Source organism: Chrysemys picta, chromosome 1, assembly GCF_011386835.1.
Source record: "Chrysemys picta bellii isolate R12L10 chromosome 1, ASM1138683v2, whole genome shotgun sequence".
Lineage (NCBI taxonomy): Eukaryota > Metazoa > Chordata > Testudines > Emydidae > Chrysemys > Chrysemys picta.
The window spans coordinates 217,254,650-217,278,607 of record NC_088791.1 but is presented as its reverse complement, the minus strand read 5'-3'; the positions used below and the strand labels follow the sequence as shown (position 1 = coordinate 217,278,607).

General features: G+C 45.6%; 1 protein-coding gene across 10 annotated transcripts in view; it reads right to left on the bottom strand.

Moving 5' to 3' along the window:
• Positions 1-23,958, bottom strand: part of SCML2 (Scm polycomb group protein like 2) — a 186,212-nt gene that overhangs the window by 141,694 nt on the left and 20,560 nt on the right. For 9 of the 10 annotated variants that reach the window (XM_065580068.1, XM_065580065.1, XM_005281554.5 and 6 more), the window contains exons 3-4: positions 21,962-22,030; positions 11,567-11,637 (exon numbers count right to left, since the gene is read on the bottom strand). In XM_065580068.1, the coding sequence (XP_065436140.1) occupies positions 11,567-11,637; positions 21,962-22,030 (140 nt within the window). Of the gene's footprint in view, positions 1-11,566; positions 11,638-21,961; positions 22,031-23,958 lie in introns of those variants that run through there. The other variant, XM_042844631.2, reaches the window with a different exon arrangement.

Here is a 23,958-nt window from a genome sequence, read left to right as displayed (position 1 = left end):
TGTGAACTGCTCCATTCATCTCAGTGGGTGTTCCCATACCCCTTCTGATGGTTTTAGAACCTGGGATATGTATGAAGTATGCCTGTTCTCAGCTTCCCACCCGACGGGGCAGAACTTCCCCAGATCCTGGCTGACGTGGGGGCCGGAAGGGGGCCTCAGACACTCATAAAAGAGTTAGCCCTCATCCAAACCTGACTCATGTAAGTGAGGGTGGGAGGAGATCCAACTGTTGTAGACGAGCATAAAATCCATAAAATGCCCAGATCCTGGCACATAAACAGGGGGCATAAAAGGGACTTAGACACCCCCAGAAGGGCAAAAGCCCCCCAGATATGAGCACACACACTGAAGGGGTGAATATGAGGCTGACAAGTGCCCTTGCTCCTATTCTCCAAGTCCTCTTGCCACTCACTCCTCACTTCCCAGTATCCCATGCTCCCCACGCCCCTAACCCCCCATGCCTATCTCACCTGAGCCCCCAACTTCTCTCCATTCCCCTACCACCCCATTCCCAGTTATCCCCCATCCCAAATCCCCCTTCTCCTTGCCGCAGCTTCAAACCCCTCCCCTCATTCTTCCACTCCTTTGTCCCCTAATAACTGGCCCCTCCCAGGATGCAGTCACATCCAATTTTTTCCCTAACTGCTTTGATTACAATCCCCCCCAAAATAGAATTGCCATCCATGACTCACAAATTATAACAGCCTTCAGCCCCTCAGTCCAAAACTCTTTGTCTTAGGTGGGGACTTGTGATTCACTTATCCTCAGTTATGTTAATTGAAGCATGAGTTCACAGCAACCAGATCCGTGATTCATCCAGTCATTATTTCCTCTCAGTTTAACAGTACAAGGCAGCAGAAGGAAACTTTTTTGGTAGGGGAGAGGGGGATTGGGAGTGGGGGAGAACTGTATCTCAAGAGCCTCTTGGTTAAATGACTCCAAATTTGGATCACTAACACTATTCTGCACCTGCATACAAGGCAAACCAAATTTCAAAGCGATCAAACTTGCTAGTCGCATAGGCGCCAACTCCGTGGGAGCGCCAAGGCTGGAGCACCCATGGGAAGAAAATAATGGGAGCTCAGCACCCACCAGCAACCCCTCTGATCCGCTCCTCCCTCTTCCCCACAGCGCCTCCCGCCTGCCAGCGGACCCTGCCGATCAGTTCCTCCCCCTCTCCCCAGTGCCTCCTGCCCACCAGTGATCAGCTGTTCAGAAGCACGCGGGAGGCGCTGTTGGGAAGGAGCGGGGACAGGAAGAGGCAGAAGAGGGGTGGAACGGTGCAGGAAGAGGTAGGGCGGGCCCAGGGGCAGAACCAGGGTCGAGCATCCCTAGGAACTCAGGAAGTCAGCATTCTGGCTAGTCAGATTTTAGAGCACTTACGAAAGTCAAGCTTTAAAGCATATAAAATGGTTTCTATAATGGCACATGTACACCGTAAAAAAAATTCTTAAATACCATTCTAAGTTTGAGTCCTCCAAAGATTTTGTGGGTGCCACATGCATTACCTTGAGCAAAACTCAACAGATTGAGCTCTCAATAGTTTGAACTTTACCTCTGCACACAAAAAAACCAAAACCCCTACTAGCTAGAAACTTCTGAAAAATGGCTTTTCCAGGGCTTATATCTCCATAAGCCCTGCCTCAAATGACCCAACATTTGAGTCACTAACTATATCCTGTACCCTCCGGAGGTATACCAAATTAAAGTGGAATCTGACTAGGTATCTCAATTTTAGAAGACTTAGAAAAGTCGACCTTTAAACAGAAATCATGATGCAACCTTTACTATAGCAGCCTTACCGCGCCACTATAATCCAATAAAATCAAATTAGACATACACAAAAATCAGACTAAATTAATGCTGTTAATTATAGTGGAGTGCCAGGTCCAATAGTCAAGGTTGAGCATCACTTTCTATTTAAAGGTCAACTCTAACATTTGCATGTTTACCCTTGTTGTCTTAAAATTTGCTATGCCTCATGGGGGTGCCTCCCTAAACAGTATTTTACAAAATCTAAAATTATTTGGATGCGCCTGAGCGTAACTTTGTCTGGAAAAATACTGTGTGGGGGGGGGGGAGATGCGCCATCAGAGCTGCTCTCTTCTCCTAGTCTCCTGGACAAGGTAATTGTTATCAGGAAGACCATTTTCATGGATAGATACATCAACCAACAGGTGGCCATGGGTTCAAAGGGCAGCCTAGTCAGTCCTTTCAGCACCAGGTTTATGTCTCACGTGGGAGTAGGAAGTTGAGGTTGTGGGAAATGGTTTACTATACCCTTGAGGAACCTCTAGTGGTTGGGTGCGACAACACTGAGTATCTTTCAATAAGTTGGTGGAAAGCTGTTATGACTGCTAGGTGGACCTTAGAGAGCATAGAGATAGGCATGATTTCTTTAGGGTCAATGCATAGTCTAGGATATGAGAGTCTAGGCTAAGAGTTGTCTATGTTGGGGAGATTTGCTAGATAGAACACCAATCCTGAAACCTGGACCATTTCTGCAGGTTAGTGCATCGAGTAGACAGGAGCTTTCTAGGCTTTGGAACCGAGCAGGAGCCATGCCTTGTGGCGGAGAATCCTGTGCTGCGAGAGGAGGTGCTGTACGTCCAGGAGAGGGATTGGCGGGCATGTCGCGAGCTGTGATAGGTAAGGAAACCAGGACTGCCTTGGCCAAGCCGAAGCAATCAGGATGACATGGGCTCCATTTTTTAATCAGGACCTTCGCCAGTAGGGGAAACAGAGGAAAGGCATAGAGAATGTCCCTGTTCCATGGGATGTGGAGGGCATTGCCCAGGGAACATTAATCCATCCCCACTCTGGAGCAGTAGCATGGACATTTCTTGTTCAGGTGAATGGAAAACAGGTCTATGGACAGTACCCCCATCACCTGAATATGTTGTGAAGTACTGTCAGGTCTATCTCCCACTTGTGGTCATGTGGGAATTTAAGATGGACATTGTCCGCTATCGAGTTTTGTGTGCCCGGGAGGTAAGCCGCAGACAGTGCAACATTGTGAGAGATGCACCAATTCCATAGCCTGATTGCCTTGGTGCATAGGGAAGGTGACCCAGCTCCTCCCTGACGATTGATGTAGTACATAAAGGCTACATCAGGGATCGGCAACGTTTGGCATACGGCCCGCCAGGGTAAGCCCCCGGGCGGGCCGGTTTGTTTACCTCCCGCGTCCACAGGTTTGGCCAATCGTGGCTCCCACTGGCCGCAATTCACCACTCCAGGCCAATGGGGGCAGTGGGAAGCGGCACGGGCCGAGGGATGTGCTGGCTGTTGCTTCCTGCCGTCCCCATTGGCCTGGAGCGGCAAACAATGGCTAGTAGGAGCCGCGATCGGCCGAACCTGCGGACGTGGCAGGTAAACAAACCAGCCCGCCCGGGGGCTTACCCTGGCGGGCCACATGCCAAATGTTGCTGATCCCTGGGCTATATTGTTGTTAGGATCTTTGTGTGTGATCCTGTGATCAGCGGGAGGAAATGGGCGCAGGTGTTCCTAACCACTCTTAGCTCAAGGAGATTGATGTGAAGGGACATCTCCATGGGTGACCACTTGCCTTGTGTTGTGAGGCCATTTAGATGAATCCACTCCCGTAAGTGATGCATCAATCATGATGAGCAACAATGGTGAGCTTTGGGAGAAGGGGATCCCTTTGCAAACGTTGCTTGGACTCTTCCACCAGTCTAGGGAGTTTTTGACCCTGGTGGGAGGCGACAGGGATTTGTCCAGTCTGTCCCTGGTCTGTAGAACCACATTTGGAGACATTGCATATGAAGCCTGGCATGTGGTATTAACACCATGCTCACTGCCATGTGCCCCGGGAGTTGGAGGCAGAGTCTGGCTGATATTTGTGGGCTGCTTTAAACAGTGTCTAAGCGTGGCTAAGGACTGGAATCTGTGTTGAGGCAAGAGGGCTCTGGCCTGTAACAAGTCAAGGTCAGCCCCTATGAAATCCAGGTGTTGCACTGGAGTGAGGGTTGACTTCTGGGTGTTGATCTGTAGGACCAGATCTATAAACAAGCACATAGTCACTTTGGTTACTCGGTGAGCGTCCCGGAGAGATCTAGCTCTGAGTAGGCAATCGTCGAGATAAGGGTAGATCGTTATCCCTTGAGAACATAAGTGAGTAGCCACCACCAAGAGAACCTTGGAAAATACTCTTTGAGACCAACGATAGCCTGAAGGGGAGCACTTTGTATTGGTAGTGGTCTTGTCGCAGGGTGAATCTGAGAAATCAGTAGGAAAATATATCCTGAAGGTCAAGGGCCAAAAATCAGTCTCCCTGTTCCAACACTGGAATGATCGTCAATAAAGTGGCCATCTTGAATTTTTGCACCTTGACAAATTTGCTGAGAGCTCTGAGGTCTAGTATGGGTCTCCAGCCTCCCTTCCTCTTTGGTATTCGGAAATAAGAGTAGAACCCTCTTCCTTGTTCTGGTTCTATGGCTCCTAACTGGAGGAAACAATCTACTTCTTGTTGTAGTATACTCTCATGAATGAGGAAAAGTGTTGTAGAGGAGGTAGGGAGATAAAATGGATGGAGTACCCAGTTCACGGTTCAATGTTATGCATTTGCAGGCACTGTGGAACACACCCAATCAGTGGCCAAATGGGTGTGAAGCGTTGGTCAGCTGTATCAGTTGGAAAGAATAGTCTAGTGGCGCCTTGACCTTCCCATCAAAACTGGTGTTTGGACATAGATGTCTGGGATGACAAAGATTGCGGGCCAAATGATTTGTGCTTGGAAAATTTCCCTTTTTTTCTTTGTGACTCATAGTGGCGTTGAGGTTCATATTGGGACATGTATGGTCTATGCTGGGATTGGGGACTAAATTGTCTCTTTTGTCCCTGCATGTAGCTACCCAACGACTGGAAAGTAGCCCTGGAATCCTTCAGAGTGTGAAGGGAGGCATCAGGATGGTGGTGGCGGCAAGAGACCAGCAGCGGTAATCATGGGTGGCCGTACCACGGTGGTGGGGCCATCTGCTTGTACAGGCCTTGTTAGTATTGAGCACCATATGGAGCCTGAGAGGAGTACTGTGATGTCTCTTCCCCTGGCTCGCTGTATGAACTCTTGCTAGAGAGTAGGGGAGTGCAGGGTTCAGAAACGTGTCTGTGGTAAACATTCTGAGGTCCGTGGTAATTTTTCAAAAAATTGAATGACATAAACCGCCCCCCCATGTCCGTCACTAAGTATGGTAATTTGGTCAAGTGTCCATTGCGCAACATGGTGGTGCCGAGCCCTGGGGGAGTATGGCACGGCAGCGGTGACAATTCCCATGCTAAGTGGAGACTCGGTGCAGAGGTCCCGGTACCGAGAAATGGAGACCCCAGTACTTCCGATATATGGAGATCACTAGAATGGCAGAATTCACCGTTACTAATCGCCCCAGGGTGAGGTAAGGCACGGATTTTGTCTGTACTGGCTGCTCTGTTGCCAGAGGAGGTGTCAATGATGGTACCGATGATGATTCACAGAGTGGGAGTGCCTTTTTAGCGGAATGCTTATTCCGGTCTGTCGGTGCTGATGACTCAGTGCCCGTGCCCTTTGGTTCCAGGAGCATGTCAATGGTACTAACTGCTGACAGTTTCCATGAGCTAAGGGTACCAGACTGTGAGGGTCTCGGTGCCAACAGTGCCAAAGTTACTGAGCGAGATGGAGATCACTTACGGCTATCTGGAGGCTCCCTTTGGGGACTTCCCACTCTCCTCTTAGATAACTTATAAGGGGGTCAGCAGTCTGTTTCGTTAATCCACAGCCATTAGATGTGGAGGGCTGTGAGGAAGACTCACGTCTGCCCGGGGACTCGCGGTGCAGGTCCTGCGAGGGTCTGAGAGCTGCCTCCATTAAGATGATCTTCTGCCTGAGCTCTGTCTTTACAGGAACGTGGCCGCAGTTGCTGACAGAGACCACACTTTTGATGGATGTGGCCCTCCCCGAGGCAGCGAATGCCGCGGGAATGCTTGTCTGAAATCAGAATTGCCTCCTTATGAGCGAGGCACTTCTTAAAGCCGCTGAACTGGGCATGCCTGCTGTGGGGGAAGGGTCCCCGGTGGGGAGAAAAGTGGGAAAATAAAGTTTGTGGCTTTTGTTTGTTTTTATTTTTTATTTTTGTGTGGATAAAATAAAAGAGGGTAAAGAACAACTATAACTATAGTATACTAACAAACTAACTATATAAATGCAAATAGCGTATGATCCTAATGGACTGCGAGTAGCTCCGTCTTTAGCCAAGGCAGTTGAGAAGGAACTGACGAGAGTTAGCCTATGCGCACTGACTAGCCTCATGGCGCAGCATGAGGAGAGAGAGCTTATGCGCAGGCCTAAGAGACACTACTATCAAAGTTCTGTCAGCAGCACAGGAATGCAAGCACACCTACAGTAGAGCACACATAAGGACACTACTCAAAGAAGAATTCAAACATGCTCTACGCAGAGTTGAGAATGGTTGCCGGCATATCGCTCCTTTTAACCCGAATGTTATCTCTTCTCCCTCTGCCCCCAGCACTGAGGGAGCTGGGTCTCTTTGGGGGTATCTGAGCCCTTCTCCATGCCCCTTTCTATGTGAGCTGGGATCTGGGGACCCCGCTCTCTGGAGGGGAGCTGAGAACAGCCATGCTCAGAGCATGCACCAAGCACACAGTGCTGAGATGGGGTGAGGAGCTGAGAACAGGCGTGCTTCATACATGGCATACACTCACAAGCACTATGGGGGGCGGGGGGGAGAGACTGGGGGATTTGAGCAGACCTACTGACATTGAGCTGTTCACATATGTCAGAGCTATTGTTTCAGGTCCTATTCATCTCCAGAGGGTGTTCTTATTCAGAACATCTCATTAAGATGAATGGCCATTCACACTTCTGTGAGGCAGATGGATGTGCAGAGCCCATTCTCCCTACAGTAGGCCCAGATTTTGGACAGTGTCTCTGAACTCTGCCCTTTCCTGCCTCCAGCTAGTACATGCATTTCTCAGAGTCCCACCACTTTCCCTACTATTGTCCCTCCAAGCTTTCCAGGAGCATGGAGTGGCAAAGAGGAGGATGGAACTGGAGTGTGGATTGGGGGGGGACTCAAAGCAGCAGGAATGTGAGGGGGCAGGTTTCAAGCACTGGAATGTGTGTCTAGGGAGTGTGGAGCAATTGGCATGATGGAATGAAAGTTGCAGTTGGAGCAGTGGTAGTGGAATCTGAGTAGTTGGCGGACTATGGCATGGGAGATGGGTGCACTGAGGGTGCTATTGGAACAGTGCACAGCAGAGAGGGTTGGAGAGAAAGAGGTGAGAGCTATATAGTGAGAGGCTTCTGTTCCAATCCCCCCCAACCCCCAAATCCAACAATTATCTTTTTATTTCCTGGTTTTCAGAAGTTTAAATATAGTCCCTTCTCCACGTTCTGTAAAGGCACACAGCACTACAGGGGAACCTTAACTCTGCACCAGCTAAGTTTTGGGGCACTTAAGTCTAAATGACTGAAGTAGCATTTAGCAAATTCTGAAACCATTACTTAGACATCTGACCAATGTAACAGCTTTTAGATTTTCAGAAAACTGCACAAACGTTACCCTACTTTGATTTTGGCCACAAGAGACCTCCCAAAATATATAATACATTTCATTTTAATAATAAGGCATAGGTTCTTTGCATTGCCATACCCTTCCAGAGGGACTCCTCCAATTCCTAGCTAACCCAGTAGAAACCTGAGCCTTCAGCCTTTATATTACTATTGATACAAAAAAAAAATCTTTGGCCCTCAGCGTATATTAGATAACCTATAGTCAAGTTATACATACTTTCTAAGGAAAATTATTTGATCCAAGTGTAAACACCATTTCTGTGAAGTGAGACAGCCAAATTTCCAAACCTTTGCTTTGTTCAGGGGTTAACCATCTTACTTACAGACACAACCAAAACTCAGCTAACCATTTGTAGGAGCTGACGGCATTAGATTTCTCTGGGGCTGGTGGATTGGATATTGGTTGATACCAAATGAACAAATGTGATTACTGCACAATCTAACAGCTCTCTCTGAAAGAGTTTCTGTTGAACTTCCAAATCAGGAACAGAGTTATTTAGGTGTACCAAAATAGTACACTCTACCATTACAGGGCTGTGCAGATGCACACACAGGCAACGTAGGCAGGGGCACCATTTAGGGAGAGTGGGGGGCACCGCTCCCCCAAGTTTCGTACAAGAGATCTGCTCAAAGCACACATCCCAGTCCCAGGTGGAGCTCTTAGCTGTAGCCCCATGAAGCCAGGTCCCCTCCTCCAGGAGCCAGTATTCTCCTGGTCAGTTTCTTCCACTATGCTAGCTCACCCACCCCACCGCCTCATCTGCCTCCACCAAGCAGCAGCTGATATTATACGGAGTGACAATCCTCCTAACCAACAGTAGCAGGGCAGTGAGCATGGCTTCTGGGGGTAGGGCAGGCAAGGAAGGGGTCAGTCAAGGTGGAGGGGAGCACGGGGTCCACAGTGGTGGTGGGAGAGCATAGGATACCCTGTTGTGAAGGTGGGGAAGCATAGGGCCCCCCGTGGTGGTGGTGGGAAGGACAGGGCCCCCACTGGCAGAGGGGAGGCAGTGGGATGGGAAAGGGGAGTCAATCTCCAGGGGAAGGGAGAAGTGAGGACATAGGGCTGTGCCCTGAGGGAGGGGTCAGTGAGTGTGGAAGGAGCAGCTGAGGGAGGGGGAGCTGAAGAAAGGTGTGTGGGGGGGGGGCTAGGAGCAGCTAAGTGGGTCTTGGGTCCCATTTGCCCTCAGAGAAGCATGGAGCACCCTCAGCTCTCTCTGGAAAGAGACCAGGGACAGACCCTTTTGGTCCTGAGCTGTCACGTCCATTAGTGGTTGCAACTTCAAGGACAGCTGTGTGTCTGTGTTGTGCTGCAAACCCTGCCAGCAGGTGTTGAGCACAGGGGGATGATGGCTGTGCTGCCGGCCAACACCGAGATTGACCTGTACTCCATCAACATCCCACCCCCTAGGTAAGTCCCCTTTAACTACTACCAGTGGGCATCTCAACAGCTGACTAATGTTATAGTAGCACCCAAAGACCTTATTCAGTAGATTTCCCCATTGTGCTAAGCACAAACCATTAAGAAGGCCCAGTTTCTGCCCTACAGACCTCTATCTAATCCTTATAATTCCTACAGAAGGCAGGAAAGTATTATTATTCCCATTTTACAGCAATGGGAACTGAGGCAGTGTCCAAACACAGAATAGTACTTTCAAAAACATATAAACAAATTCTAAATAATAAACAAGACTTAATTTTTTTCTCAACTTTAAAATGTGGAATTTTCTTGGCATTTGATTTTAAATATTCTCCTGTGAGAACTGCAATTCAAATCACTGTAGTGACCCTTTTGGAAAGTGACTTGAAAGTGTCAGTTTCACTCCTGTTTAAAAAGTCAGTTTCTACCCTATTATTATTTGTAGTAGGGTAACATCACTAGAGCCCTAGGCAGGTGCAGTATAAACTCACGGGGTTTTGCCCTAGTAGGATATTTCCAAAAGTTAAATGTTCAAAAGTCCAAGCTTGGTGAACTTCAAAAAGTAAGTAACCTAAATGATAGAAAGTAATCTAGATTTTTCTACAGTTGTTTCAATTGTTGTATTCAAGAATTAGTAAAGTAAGAATATACATTGAAATTTTAAACCTAACCAATGTCCCTTAAGTGACTTGACACAGGATGTCATAACATGTTAGTATTTAAGCTCTGTGGGTCTAACATTTTTTTAATTTTCTTTCTTTATATGGGAATTAGATACAGTGCTCTTGTCAGCTAATTTCTAAATTATCTGCAAAAAAGCTAGAGTTCTCAGGTTCCTAAGTAACCCCTGGAGTCACAGTTGCCCTATCCCCCACCAAAATCTGAAATGGTGCCCGTGAACACAGAAATATGGTACACCAAAAGCAATCTGAGTTAGTGAAAAGACCGTATTATCACTCAACAGCACAAGAAGTGAGCGGCAGGAAAATTCCTTCTAAAACATGTGTTCTGGTTTGCGGGAGTGGAAGCTGTCACAGAGTGACTGGCCCTTTAAGGGCTGATGCGTCCAACCCCACCTGTGACACCAAGCTCACCTCCCCAAGTGAAGAAAATAAACAAAGTCACATGACAAGCAGGTCATGCAGCTAAAATCAGGCCTTCTGATATGGAGATAAAAACAGAAGCCTTGAGAGAGCCAAGAGAGACTATGAAGCTGGAAAAGAACCTGACTACTGGTGAGCTGGAGAAGCTGGTTTGAGCCATGGCATAGCCACAGGAAGGACAGTTGTGAAATCCTTAACCAGAGGTAAGTGTTTGGTCCTGAGAGGCCATAGGATACTGTATCAAGGCTTAATATCGATTTACTTACTTTAAATACTCTGGGCTGTGAACAAGCTGTCTGGAAGAAGAAAGAGGGAAATGAGAATGGCATGCCTTGGACTTCAGTGGCCTCACAGGCTGGGCTTAAGCTGACAGATGAGCAAGAGCATTAAGACACCATTGAACTCCAAAAAAATAAACACAGCAAAAAACAGAATACACTAAAGCCTGAGTTCTCTCACTGGAAATATTTGCTTATTGCCTGGAAACATTTCTGAAACTTCAACATTGGAAGGATGGATAAAATTATCTTCTCCCCAACAAAAAATGCAAGAGACAACTCCATGATATGTTTTATTGATTACCTTTTATGACACTTCAATATGGGTTTAATTTCCAAAATACAAGATTGGCATGACACTTTCCAGTAATCAGAACAGGTATACCTGTGTGTTGTGGCAATGTTTAATTGAAATATGCATAACAAAATTCTCAAACTTCCTGTAATGCAATTTTAATTAAATTTCTCAAGAGAAAATTCTTAAGGGTACAAAAACATACCAAATGATTTCACAGTTATTTTAATAATTTATATTGGTTGATATGTTCTTATACTAATGCTTGTTAATTCTGTTGGGGGGAAAGCTGCAGCTGCCACCATACTGTTTGTGTCCTGTTCAGAGGTTCAATTCTGTATGGCTACTTCAGAATGATGCTGAAGACTCAGAGTGCTGGGAGCCGGCACAGTGCAGTTGGGAGGGTCAGAAAATTAAGGGACAAGTGCTAAATAAGTTCTACTATAGATGGGCAAATGAGGAATTTGGGCAAAGGGTGGCAAAGGCACTATTCTGACCCTCAGCCACATTTTAAATTCTTGCTCTAAACCATGGAGAGACAGGCTAAAGCTGTTCAAAAAGAACTGTAAAAATTTTAAACGCTGACAAGATTTCCTATTTTTCCCACTAGCCTTGTTCTTGAAGGACAGCTGCAATATTTTTGACCAACCTTTCAAAGAAAATTTGACTTGAGGCAGAGACCAAGCACAGAAAACTTCAGCTTAAATGGTTAAGGTTTGCCAAAGTTATAAGCAAATGAGAACAGGAGGTTACAAAGGGAAGCCATGGGCACCCATAATATAAGGCTTGCTATTGGTCCCCTTAAAACACACTCTCCCACACACACACACACACACTCTCACACACACACAGAAGACAACCACATTTACATAAAATAATTCCGTGTACCTGTCTGAAACAATGTGGAGGAGCAGCTAGCGATCCAGTCTCTTTCAAGTAATTATCCCACTTAAAGTGTTCTAGAAGAGATAAAAAGAAAAAAAAGTTAGACAACTCTTAAGGGAATGTATTGAGCAAACTTTTAGGGGCAAACAGCTGTTTAGGTGAACTCTAATTCTAGCCTTTTTAAAATAAGTTCTAAAAAGTGAATTCCTCTTGTGTGAAAGACACCAGACTGACAGCCTTTGAGAGACTTTAAAAACTTTGTTAATCCATAGGAAAGACACACCACAAACAGATTCAGTACACAGCTTCAACATAAAGAACAGGAGTACTTGTGGCACCTTAGAGACTAACAAATTTATTTGAGCATAAGTTGTAGCCCACGAAAGTATTCCTGTTCTTTTTGCGAATACAGACTAACACAGCTGCTACTCTGAAACCAGCTTCCACGTATTTCATCAGTAGTGAGGAAGGATGGTCCAGTGGTTAGGATACTAGGCTGGGAATCACTAGAGCGGGATTAGATGTGCTGCTCCACCAGAGACTTCTTGTGTGACCTTGTGCAAGCCTTTGTGCCTCAGTTCCACATCTGTAAAACGAGAATAGTAGCATGTCCTATGCTGGAGGAGTGAGGATAAATATGTTAAAGATTGTGAGACTGTCATATTCTATAGTCATATACTCTATATCCAGGACCATGTAAGTACTTTTAATAAAGAGTATGCACATCAAGAAGACGACTTGTGCAGAAGAATCAACTAGTACCTGGACCCCAGTACAAACCAGAACGGGTTTGGTGTTTAGTGCAATCTGTGAACATGACCCTAGCTCCACAACTAGAATCCATGAATTTCTGGCCCCCTGTCCTACATTTGATCTAGACGAGGCTGCCTTTCCAACCAAATATGCAAATATTTTGCCTTAACACTTAGCAACAGAATCAAATGACACTTCATACATCACCAGGCTTTGCAAATTCTTCACTGATTTTTAGACTGCTGTTCAAAGGGCTAGAAAAATGTATTTATATGAGTTAATCAATCAATATGAAATACTATATGGCCAATGATCCAAATAAACATGGCTTAAGTGGATACAAGTTGCAAGAAAAGACGAGAACTAAAATAGTACAGCGCACATTTTGCTTCTACAGTGAAATTGGCTACAATCTTTAAGTTGATGTATCTAAAAACAGGAAAGAGAAGCAACAGTCATCTTGTCCATCACCTCTTCACAGTTTAAATGAGAACATAAATGGTGTAATGGTGCCACCTAGTGGCTCAATAAACAATAGCTATCAAAGTGTCTGCATCAAAAAAAATCTTAGTTTTAGACAGATAGTAAAATCAAATCAAATTGTCTTCTGGGAACTGGCATCAATGAAGTTATTTGGCTACATTTATAACTAAATATTAAACACACCGCTCCATTTAAAGAAGGAAAACAGAAAAATATCCCAAAACCAATCCTTTTCCTAAGCAACAAAACACACAAATGACATAAAACTTTTCAGTGTTGCCCTGAAAGATACCAGTGATGTTCATCAATGACTGTCCCATGGGAGAATATACCAGAAGCACTAGCCTTTGATAGGAAAGGCCTTGACTAATATCCTCAAGATATTATCTCTGCATAGTCAGCATTTCCCAAATGATCACAGCTATAGTAGCTGTAAATTGATGGGATGACTCAGAAGGAAAATGAGGGAGCCAAGAAAGGTCTTTTCCTCAGGGGACCATGTTTACAGTAAGTAAACAAAATAAGGCAACATAAACTGAAAACTACACAGGTAGCTATAAGGAAGAGCGCTTTCACTGGCCATTGAGGAAGTCTGCAGTTTCATTCACCTGCAGATCATTTACCTGAATAGCTGGATTTATCTATAAACTCCTTTCCTCACAGTCTGAAGTTGGCATTAGGTTTCCTTCATTTGTGAGCATAGATCAAAACTGAGGTAAATTAAAGCTAAAATCGTTCACAACTAATACTTAATATTGTGCAATTTATTTCATGAAGAGAATATGAAGCGGCAGAAAGGGGACGTGTGGCAACAGTCACATGAGAAAATAATGCTCTTAACAAAAAAAAAAAATCTTCTCTATATCCAGTGAAAGATCATTTGTAGATAAAAGAAACTAATGCTATTTTCTGAAAATATACAACAATCTGAGACTCTAGTATTGGAGAGAATTTTAGGAATGGAGGTAGAATAAAACCTCAGCCTAAAGGAAAATTAGCTCACAACAAACAATTTAATATAAAAATTTTTCCTTCTATATTACCCCAATTCAAGATACAGGTAATTTTATGCTGAATTACCAGAGACAGTAAGAAAACAAATGTACTACCGATTTGGCCAGTACTGCTAATACTATCCTTTTAAAGGTTTAGACCAGGGGTGGGGAACCTTTTTTCTATCAGGGGCCATTGACACACACAAAAAATCAATCACAGGCCACAAACAGCCCCGCAGGGAGGTGTGGAGGCTCGGGGCTTCTCCTAAGCGTAGCGAGCCAGTGCTCCTGGCTCTAGCCCTGCGGGGGGGGGGGGGGGGGGGGGGGGGGGGGGGGGGGGGGAGGGGAGGCGGCTCAGGGATTCCCCTCGGCTCTGGGATAGGGCCAGAAATGAGGAGTTCAGGGTGTGGGAAGGGGCTCCAGCCTGGAGCAGGGGGTTGGGATGCGGAAGTGGGTGAGGGTTCCAGCTGGGGGTGCAGGCTCTGGGCTGGCTGGGGATGAGGAGTTTCGGGTACAGGAGGGGGCTCCGGACTGTGACCAAGGGATCTGGAGTGTGGGAGGGGGCTCAGGGCTAGGGCAGGGGGTTGAGATGCAGGTGGGGGTGCGGGGTCTGGGAGGGAGTTTGGGTGCAACAGGGGATTCAGGCTCTGGCCAGCTTCCAGTTGGCAGTGCAGCAGCTCCACGCTGCACTTGGAAGCAGCCGGCATGTCCGGCCCCTAGGCGGAGTCACAGCCAGGGGGCTCTGCGCAGTGTGTGCTGCCCATGCCCACAGGCGCTGCCCCCACAGCTTCCATTGGCTGTGGTTCCCAGCCAATGGGAGCTGCAGAGCCAGCGCTGGGGTCAGCACATGGAGCTTCCTGATCGCCCCTCTGCCTGGACACTGCGGGCAGGGGCGCCGAGGCTCGGGGCTTCCGGCCTGCGGCATGGAGACTCGTCACTGACCGGATTAAATTAAGCAGTAGACCGGATCCAGCTGGCAGGCCAGAGGTTCCCCACCCCTGGTTTATACAGACTGGTTTTTAGAACTGGCAGCCATGTTGAAGTTTTGTCTTCTGTTTTATTTCAGTTATTGAACTCTTGGCCATAGACTGAACTGTGAACGTTCGTGCACTGCGGTTAGTCAGCAATAGCATCATTGGTAGCCCGTCATCAATACTGCAATCAATGGATTAGGCAATATCATCCCCTCATGATTGTCCTGCTCGTCTGAAAAAACTACACAAACTGGATATCTCCAATGACAATGTTTATTACAGGGGTTCTCAAACTGGGGGTTCATGACCCCTCGGGGGTCACGAGATTATTACATACAAACCCCACTTTGCCTCCAGCATTTAGAATAGTGCTAAATAGAAAAAAAGTGTCGCATTCAGAGGCTTGCTGTGTGAAAGGGATCACCAGTACAAAAGTTTGAAAACCACTGGTTTATTATAAACACAAAGTTACCAAAAATGTTCTCTTGCACAATTATTTACTTTCTATTACATTTTACAGACATTTACACAGCAACTTGTTTTTCATGTTTTCCTTGAATCCGCAGGTGCAACTGTACATCATTTAATCCTTAGCAGAACACCAGAAATTAGTCTAAGAATTCTGAATACAGATTCAAAGATCTAGCTTAATGTACAATACATTAAATTGGCAGATTTTATTATATTTATTATTAAGCCTGCCCACCACTATATAAAACGAAACACCCACAATATTAGTTTTTGCATCAGAACTCAGTTGTTCTCTCACAAAGCTTCCCCCTGCCTGGCTGGTTTTTAGCAAATTGGACCCCCCCTATCTAGGCTCAGGCTCTCAGCCAGTTTCTAGTTTTCCACAGGCTCATTCTGGATTTCTGGCACGTGGCTGTGTCCCCAAACTGACATCTGAGCTCTTTCCTCTGGGGCTGGCATGGCTCCTTAAAGGTTCTCTCTGGATTTCTGCAGCTCAGTTGACTACTACAAGTAGCTGGTGCTTTCTTCAAGGCTGGCATAGGTCTTTTCAGAGCAGGAAGCTGTAAACCTCCATCTTTTTTGGATCATTAGGATCTACAACTCCTCCCTCTGATGCTGTAGGGGGGAGTCTGTCTCTCCGCTCCCATTCCAAAGACCCCTCTTAACATCCCACCCCTCCAGCTCTAAGAGTTGTATTTCCCTTCAGACACACTGAGGTTAGAAGTAAGGTGTCCTCTAATTTTATAAGTATGGATTTTATGTAGACTTCTTTCCCTACTTTGGTGATACACAGAGCTCCTCACCACCTTGCAAACCAATGGCTGCTGGTAAAGGACACATCAGAGTGGCTTAAATTGAAATATGTATCCAAACCTATAAATTTCTCTTTGGCTTCAACCTCATTTTTAAGTAGAGTGCTGCTACAGATATGCAAGCAGCCTTAATGAAGGCTGAAACTTCACTCACTCTTCCTTCCAGGATAGCCACTGCTTGCTTTTTCTTCAAGTCTTCTCTCCTTCCTGTGCAGACCACTGGGAGCCTCATGCGTTCAATATCCTGTTTTTTTCACTCTTTAGCCCACCCTCTCCAGCACATTGATATGCAGTGACGATTCCTGCTCCAACCACAGACCTTGAACTTTCAGTGACCCCAGATATACTCCCTTACCCATCAGGGAGGCATTGGTGACAACAGACCTGGTTGGTAAGCCCTGGATGAAGGGAACACCCTGATAAACATTTTCCATTAGCATGCGAGGAGTCCAGGACCAGTGGAAGGAGGCAGACCAATATGCTCAGAGAATGAAGGGTCAGACAGTGAACTGACCTGAGCTACATTTAAAGGGGGCAAAGACACAACCTTGCAAACTGGACCACATGTGTGCAAGCAGACATGTGGCCCAAGAGCCTTAGGCACATCCGAACCATTGTGGAAGGCTGAGACTGCAAAAACCGCCTGAAAAAGGTCAGTCAGCAGAAAAGACGTGTACAGTCTATTAAGGCCCCAATGAACTTGATTTTCTGAGTGGGAACCAAAGTTAACATTTCAATATTTAGAATGAGACCCAGATGGTCAAACAAGCGCACTATAGTGTTGACATGGGAAAGGACTTCCTTGCTGGACCTGCCCCTCAGTAACCAGTTGTCCATATATGGGAAGATGTGGATTCCTTTCTTGCTGAGGTACACCTTCACCACAACTACGCATTTGGTAAAAACCCAAAGGGCAGAAGAGAGGCAGAAGGGAAGCACTGTATACTGAAAATGGTGCTCCGCTACGACAAATCAAAGGAATTTCCAGTTTCTCTGCAAAATTGTTACATTAAACCAGGTGTCCTGAAGGTCAAGAACAGCCAACCAGTTGTTCTGTGACAACGGGGGGACGACAGTTGATAGAGTGACCATTTGGAACCTCATGTATCTGATATATTTGTTGAGGCCAGGAAAGTTGAGAATGGGTCTTACCCTTCCCTTGAATTTAGGCACCAGACAGTACGGAAATAGAAGCCATGACCCCAGTGTTCCAGTGGAACCTCGTCTACTGCTCCCAAAGCCAGTAAGGAGCAAACCTGTTTGAGGAGCAATATTTCATAAGAGGGGGTCCCTGAAGAGGGATGGAGACTGGGGGTGGGGAAGATGGGGGAAAGGAACTGGATGGCATACCCCAATCTGACGGTGCTTAGGACCCAACTGTCAGTGGTGATCAAGCCCCAAGCATTGTGAAAGCAAGCCAGTCTGTCCCCAAACAGAGGGAATGGGGAGAAGAGAGCAAAAATTGTAACACTGCCTCTGGACCAAGAAGTCAAAATCAGGAACGGGGGGAGGGAGGGCTCGGCTCCGGGGAAGGTGTGTCAAGTGGCCAAACCCCGGAACTGAATGCTTCCTCCTCTAGGACCTGTGCCCCTTTCTGGGGTAGTTCGGTTGTCTCAGGGGCGGGAAAGGCTTCCCAAATGTGTGCTGCAAACAATACTGCTGCTGCTACTGCTGTTGATCACTGTAGTGGCCCCTCTGCACTGTTGGCATACACACCCCCAAAGATCATAGGGCAGCCCTAGAGTCCTTGAAGGAGTGCAGAATCTTGTCTGTCTTGTCCGAAAAAAGCATCAGCTGAAGGGCAAATCCTCTATGGCTTGTGGCACACCAGGACAATGCCCGTATTCTGCAGCCAGGACTCCCTTCTCATGGTCACCACCAAAGCCATTACTCTGGCTGAAGTATCCGCAATGTCCAGCATGGACCATAACGAAGTCTTAGTCACCAAGCAGCCTTTAGTGATAAATGCCCCAAATTCCTCCCTCAAGACTTCGGGCAACTGGTCCGCAAACTCAGACATAGCCATCCAATTCACAAAGTCATATTTAGACAGCAATGCCTGCTGGTTAGCAATGTGCATCTACACATAAGAGGAGGTGTCAATCTTCCTACCCATCGGGGCCATATGCTTGGAGTCCTTATCTTTGGGAGTGGACTTAAATCTGTCCTGCAGCCCTCTATTGTTCACCATAGTTATGACCAGGGAATTTGGGGCTGAATGGGAGTAAAAAAAAAAAAAAAACCCAAATCCCTGCACCTCAATGAAGTAGCAATTCTCCATGTGCTTTGCAATAGGGGGTACTGAAGCCAACATGCTCCAGAGAACCTTAGCAGGCTCTAGGAGTGCATCATTAATAGGGAAGGCTACTCTCCCAGGGGCAGATGGCTGCAGGATGTCCAACAACTTATGAATATTCTCCTGCAGGAACTCTGCATGAATACCCAGGGAAGACAGCCACGTGCCGCAAAAGGTCCTGGTATATCTTGAAATCCTCTGGTATCAAAGGAAAGAAAGATCCAGGCACCGCAGAATCATCGGGGGACGAAGACAAAACGGTTAACTGTGCCAGAGCCGGATCCTACTCCAGGACTGACAGACCTGGACAGGACAACTCTGGAGGCTCCACATGGGGAAGGTTCACTGGTGCCTGGGCCTGTGGCAGATCGACCGTCACTACCACAGGATTGCTCAATGATCTTGCCTTAGAGCGAGATGAGGAGTGGGACCTACACAACCGAGGCGCATCCCACAGATTTCATGCAGCCCACTAGTATGGATAGGGCACTGGTGGCCAGTAGACATCAGGCCGGGGCCCCCATTTCCACCGTGAGACAAGCACCTATCATGGTACCCATAGCTCTCCTTGACTGGGCCCTGATGCAGGTGGAGGAAGATCCCAACCTGAATGCTGAGGAGTCCCGAACTTCAGGGGATAAAGGTGGAGCCAGCCCTGAGGGTGAAAGCAACTGGCCTGACTCATCCATAGCCCAGAATGAAGAGGGAACTGGTGCAGATGGTGGAAACGGTACTGCTGGCATAAATACACCTCCGTTGTTTCCAGTGCCTGAAGTGGTGTCAACCCTGAAGCCGAGGTGACTGACAGTGCTGAAGTGGAGGGAGGTGTGTGCTGCCACGGTTACATCAGTGGTGCCAACAGCAGGGGTGCCAAGAAGTTCCCAGTGCTGGGGAGGTCCCTTGTGCTGAGCCCAGCACCAGACCCACTTCCACTGACTGTCAAAGGGAAACATCAGGGTGTGGTGCCAACAGACCCTCAGGCTCAGCAGCCCACCCAGCCAACAGGGCTATAAACTAAGCAGCCTTGGCAAAGTCCTGGGAGAGGTCAGGACAGAAAGGCAGAGGAGCTCCATTGCCACCTGATATACCGCCAGTGCAGAAACAGTCAGTGCCAGCATCACCCTCTTCAATATGGGACTCAATGGACGCCCAGAGCCAGAACCAGAGTTGATGGAACAGGGTTTCTGATCTTCCTGAACGGTACCAGAGAGTGGTTGATGGGACCGGCTCCATTCGGCACGCTGACATTCACATTGCGTATTAAGTTAGATGTCAAACAGAGAAATACTTCCAAGTATTGACATGGCATTTGAGTCCCTAAGTGTGACTGCAGCTCCTCTCACTCACACTGGCAAAGGAAAGCAAGCGGTGCACTAATCACAGAACCATTTGCTCTACTGCCCAGTATTTACTGGCAGCAACAGAAAACTGCAAGGATCCCTCCCAATAGCTAGGAATGGAGGAGGGAAAAAAAAACACCTCTCTCCCAACAGCCTTAGGGAAGAGAAGAAAATGAGTCAAAATGACAAAATGAAGTTCTAGAGAGCTTTAACATGTTTGCAGACACAACACTGCGGAGATGACATCTATAGGTGTGATGTCATAACAACTACACAGTTACAATACAGATATCTAATATGACATCAGGATGTCATTCCATGGATTATTTGTGGTTCACTGCAACGCCAGTCTATGGAAAAAGTAGCTCCCAGCCAGTGTGAGGACCAATGAGACTACTCTTCCTCTGATGGGAAAGATCTTCAGGGATAGCAGCTAAAAAGTCTCTGTAGCAGACTAAAAACTTCTGTTTAATTAGATGCCCATGGAAGCCCTTAGTGTTTTAGTTTTATGAAATTTTATAATTCTGATGTGCTATCAAAGTTTTAACAAAAGACCCCTTTAAAAGTTTTCTACCTCAGTCAACAATACATGTGACATTCCCTGGGTAAAATACTCCCCACAAAACTCTTGTCAGTTCCATACTATTCTCAACTCTCCCAAATTCATTACCCACCTGTTTCACCACCTCCACGCCTCATGAAGTCTCTAACTAGCACCTCTACCTGGAAGCTTTTCCCTTTACCAGCAGCGATCACGTGTGTTACTCTGGGAGGAATTCTGCACCACTGCACAATGCAGAATTAATGTCCTGCACAGAATTTCATGTTTTCCCCCCACAGACTTGGGGCTGCGGAGCTACTGGCCACCTCTAGGGGCCGCTGCACTCTGCATGCTGGAGAAGAGCAAGGCTCTGCAGTGAGCCAAGTGCCTGGACTGGCGGGAATGGAAGCTCTGCACATTCTGGCAACAGGGCTTGATCCTCATCCGCCTAATGGGAACAGGCCCGGGAGATCTGGCTCTGGCAAAGGGTGAGGAAGGGCAGGGCTGCACCGCGGCCCTCAACGGGACAAAGCTATGAGGGATGGGCTCGGGGGTGGGGCATCATGACTGGGCTCTGGGGAAGAGAGGAGGAGCATGTGTCTGGGCTGCGGGGGGGGGGGGGGGGGGGGAGGAATCATGCAGCCCTCTCCAGCACCCCCTAACTGGAAATGGGTTGTCATAGGTGTTCCTTTAAACTCTCCTGGGAGAATCTTTTTAATTCTCTGTGTTGTTGACATACTTGCTGATATGTATTTTTAAATAAATTACCAAAATAACTGAAACTGGTGTGATTATATTGTGTTATTTTGACAAATACATTTTTTTAAAATATTGTGCACAGAATTTTAAATTTTTTAGCGCAGAATTCCCCCAGGAGTAAGCGTGTGCTCAGTGGGCTCTGACAGTGGCAGTGCCCCACCCTTCTGTTAATTAGTAGGAAAGAGATGGTGGCAACAACTTACTGAAAACTCTTGTTGTTGTCTATAAGACATGTAGCTAGGTTAATGGGTCAGCTTCAAAAAAAAAGAAAAAAAACAACAGGTGATTTCCTCACCCCCTCCAAATGACAGACCCATTGTCCCTGATGAAAAAAAACCATCATTTTCTGCTAAGAGTGACGGTATCCATTTTTATTTCAAATTATGGGAAACAACTACAAATGGAAATGTTCTGAACTTTCATTTAGTCTCAAACAATCGACTTTGCTTTTTAGTTTTTCCCACAGAAGAACAAATGCATAAGATTATTTTACCTTCCCTACCTATTTAGCATTAATGAAGATTCAGCCCAATTATTGCAACTTCTCTCTTCAGTATCAGCAAACATGGTAGTTAAGGAGAAAAAACAATGGAGACTTTTGAGAGAGAAAAGGTATAAATAGGACTAAAGAAGGAGGTAGAAAACAGTAATGATCCAAAACTTCATCTTAAAAAAATTGGGATGCACACATTTTTGTTCAGGGGATTACATAGGTAACTAGTATTTGCCTTTTGGTCAGCTGAACTACTATGCTAAAGTCAATCCTTTCACTCTTCCAAAGACATTTATATGTGCAATATCAAAACACTGTCCACTAATGAAGTTAACAGCAGGGGTTCAGATGATTCTATTCTTTTATGTATTCCAGTCATCAGTAACAGCTTGAGAGGTGTAAAAGATACTCATATAACACAATCCAAATATTTACATTTAAACATTACCTTGACTAATAACCTGACAATTTTAATACCTACCATTTTTTAAAGACACATTGTTTGACTGCTGACTCTTCCCATGTTTCTCCTTTTTAACATTCTTTGAATCTACAACACATAAAATGTCATTACATAACAGATTTAGCATTCACATCATACTAAAGTCCAGGGTAACAATTAGTCTAATATAGAGCACTTTTAAACATAACTCTCAAGACAAATACATTCTACTAACCACAGATTTTTGTATATATATTTCACTGTCATAAAAAGGTAAATTTTATTCTTATTCTAGTTCATCTCAGAGTTTAAAAGAGACACTAACATCAAGATAAAGGTACAAGCACGGAAAGAAAGAATTCTACAAAGAATGCTTCTTGGCTGTCAACAAACAAATATCTTCCAAAATTTTAAAAACAGCAATCTACCTTTATTTTCAAATTGCTTTTGTTTTATAGTTTGAGGGAGAGTATTAAACCAAAGAACATCTTGGACCTTTGAGCCAAGGTTTCCAAAAGACATTAGTGATTTGAGACACAAGAAAAGGTCGTGACGCTCAATGTGCTGCACACGACCCTCTGAAATTCAAGCCCCTCTAAGGTGTCTCAAGTTGGCCACACAAAAACTGCTGAACCCAAGATCACTAAACATTTTTGACAATCTTGGTGCAGGTCCTGACAAACAGAAACAGAAAAAAAAAATTAACAGTTTATTTCTCAGTTAAGGGTCTCACTGCAACCCTAATTCATTGAATACAGGCCTGTACCTATACCACACCAATGAATCAGCAGAAAAAGGAGTGAAACCCATGAGTAGCACACAATCAATTTCACTTTACTTACTTCAGGTATCAGTACCACAAGGAAAAGCCCTCTGTGTGGGGAACAAATAAGGGGGAATAAAACTAGTACGACTGGCTGAAGAGATAACTCAAGCCATAATGTGAGTGTTGCCCCTAGTTCAAGTTCCAGCCTCTCACAAAATCCCTTAACTTGAGTGTAGTGGTGCTTTTAATTCAAGTTGGCTGGCCTGTCAAGGGGTATATGCTACAGCTCAAGTGAGCACAATACTCGGCTGCTACCACAGCCATTCTATGCAGCTTGAGCACTATTTCAGTGTTGCTGCTCTCACTCAAACTAGCCTAACTCAAGAGAAGTTAGCCATGAAGATACCCGTAGACAGATGAGCTACCCATAATTGACTTTATTCACAGCTTTGCTACATTAGCAAATATTAAGACAACCATTGTGCTGCAGAGCATTCAATTCCCTTTTCAGTTTAGGATCATACTTCAATTTCAATTGCTAGTTCCATACCAAATGTCTATATTTTTGACAGATGTTTGATACTTACCTGGAAACTAAAATGAAGGTTCAATCCAATGTCATAAAGCGGATCATACATCTTGTGTGTCACAGAAGCAAGGAAGTGGTGGAACTGAGACGCCATTATCTCCAATATAGACAATTTAGAAGTGGTAGAAAATATCTGAAAAAACAAATCTAACGGACTTGTTCTTCTTGATATGCTGGCGGGGAGGTGGGCAGTGAGTGAAGGAGAATGGAAGCAAATAAGTGAGCAAGTGCTCTTTGTTGCTTTTGGGCAGAGAAAGACAGCATAGGTTATTTTTCACCCTGTGTAGAAGGTGGTAAATTTTTCAAGACATGAAATAGATGTAGATCGTTTCACATGGCTAGAACTAAGGCAGTGGATTTCAAATCTCAGTCTCTATTTTTCTTGGTAAACAAGTGTATTTAAACATAGCATTATTGCATTCAGATCAGTGACAGCCTTGATATTTCACAGCTATGATGGGAATCGCTGCTGTGATCACAGTAGGTGTTTTAAGCATAAATGGTAAGCTACTATTCCTTTTTTTTAAAATGCAATCATTCTCTTATAATATTGTGCAACCCACAGTTATAGTGAACGTGAGCTCCTGTTTTCATGCACCATTTTAAATGTAACCTTTTGGGCTAACATTTTCACTGATGCTGTTAGCCCAACGAGTGTTCTTCATGTTTTAAACTAAGAAC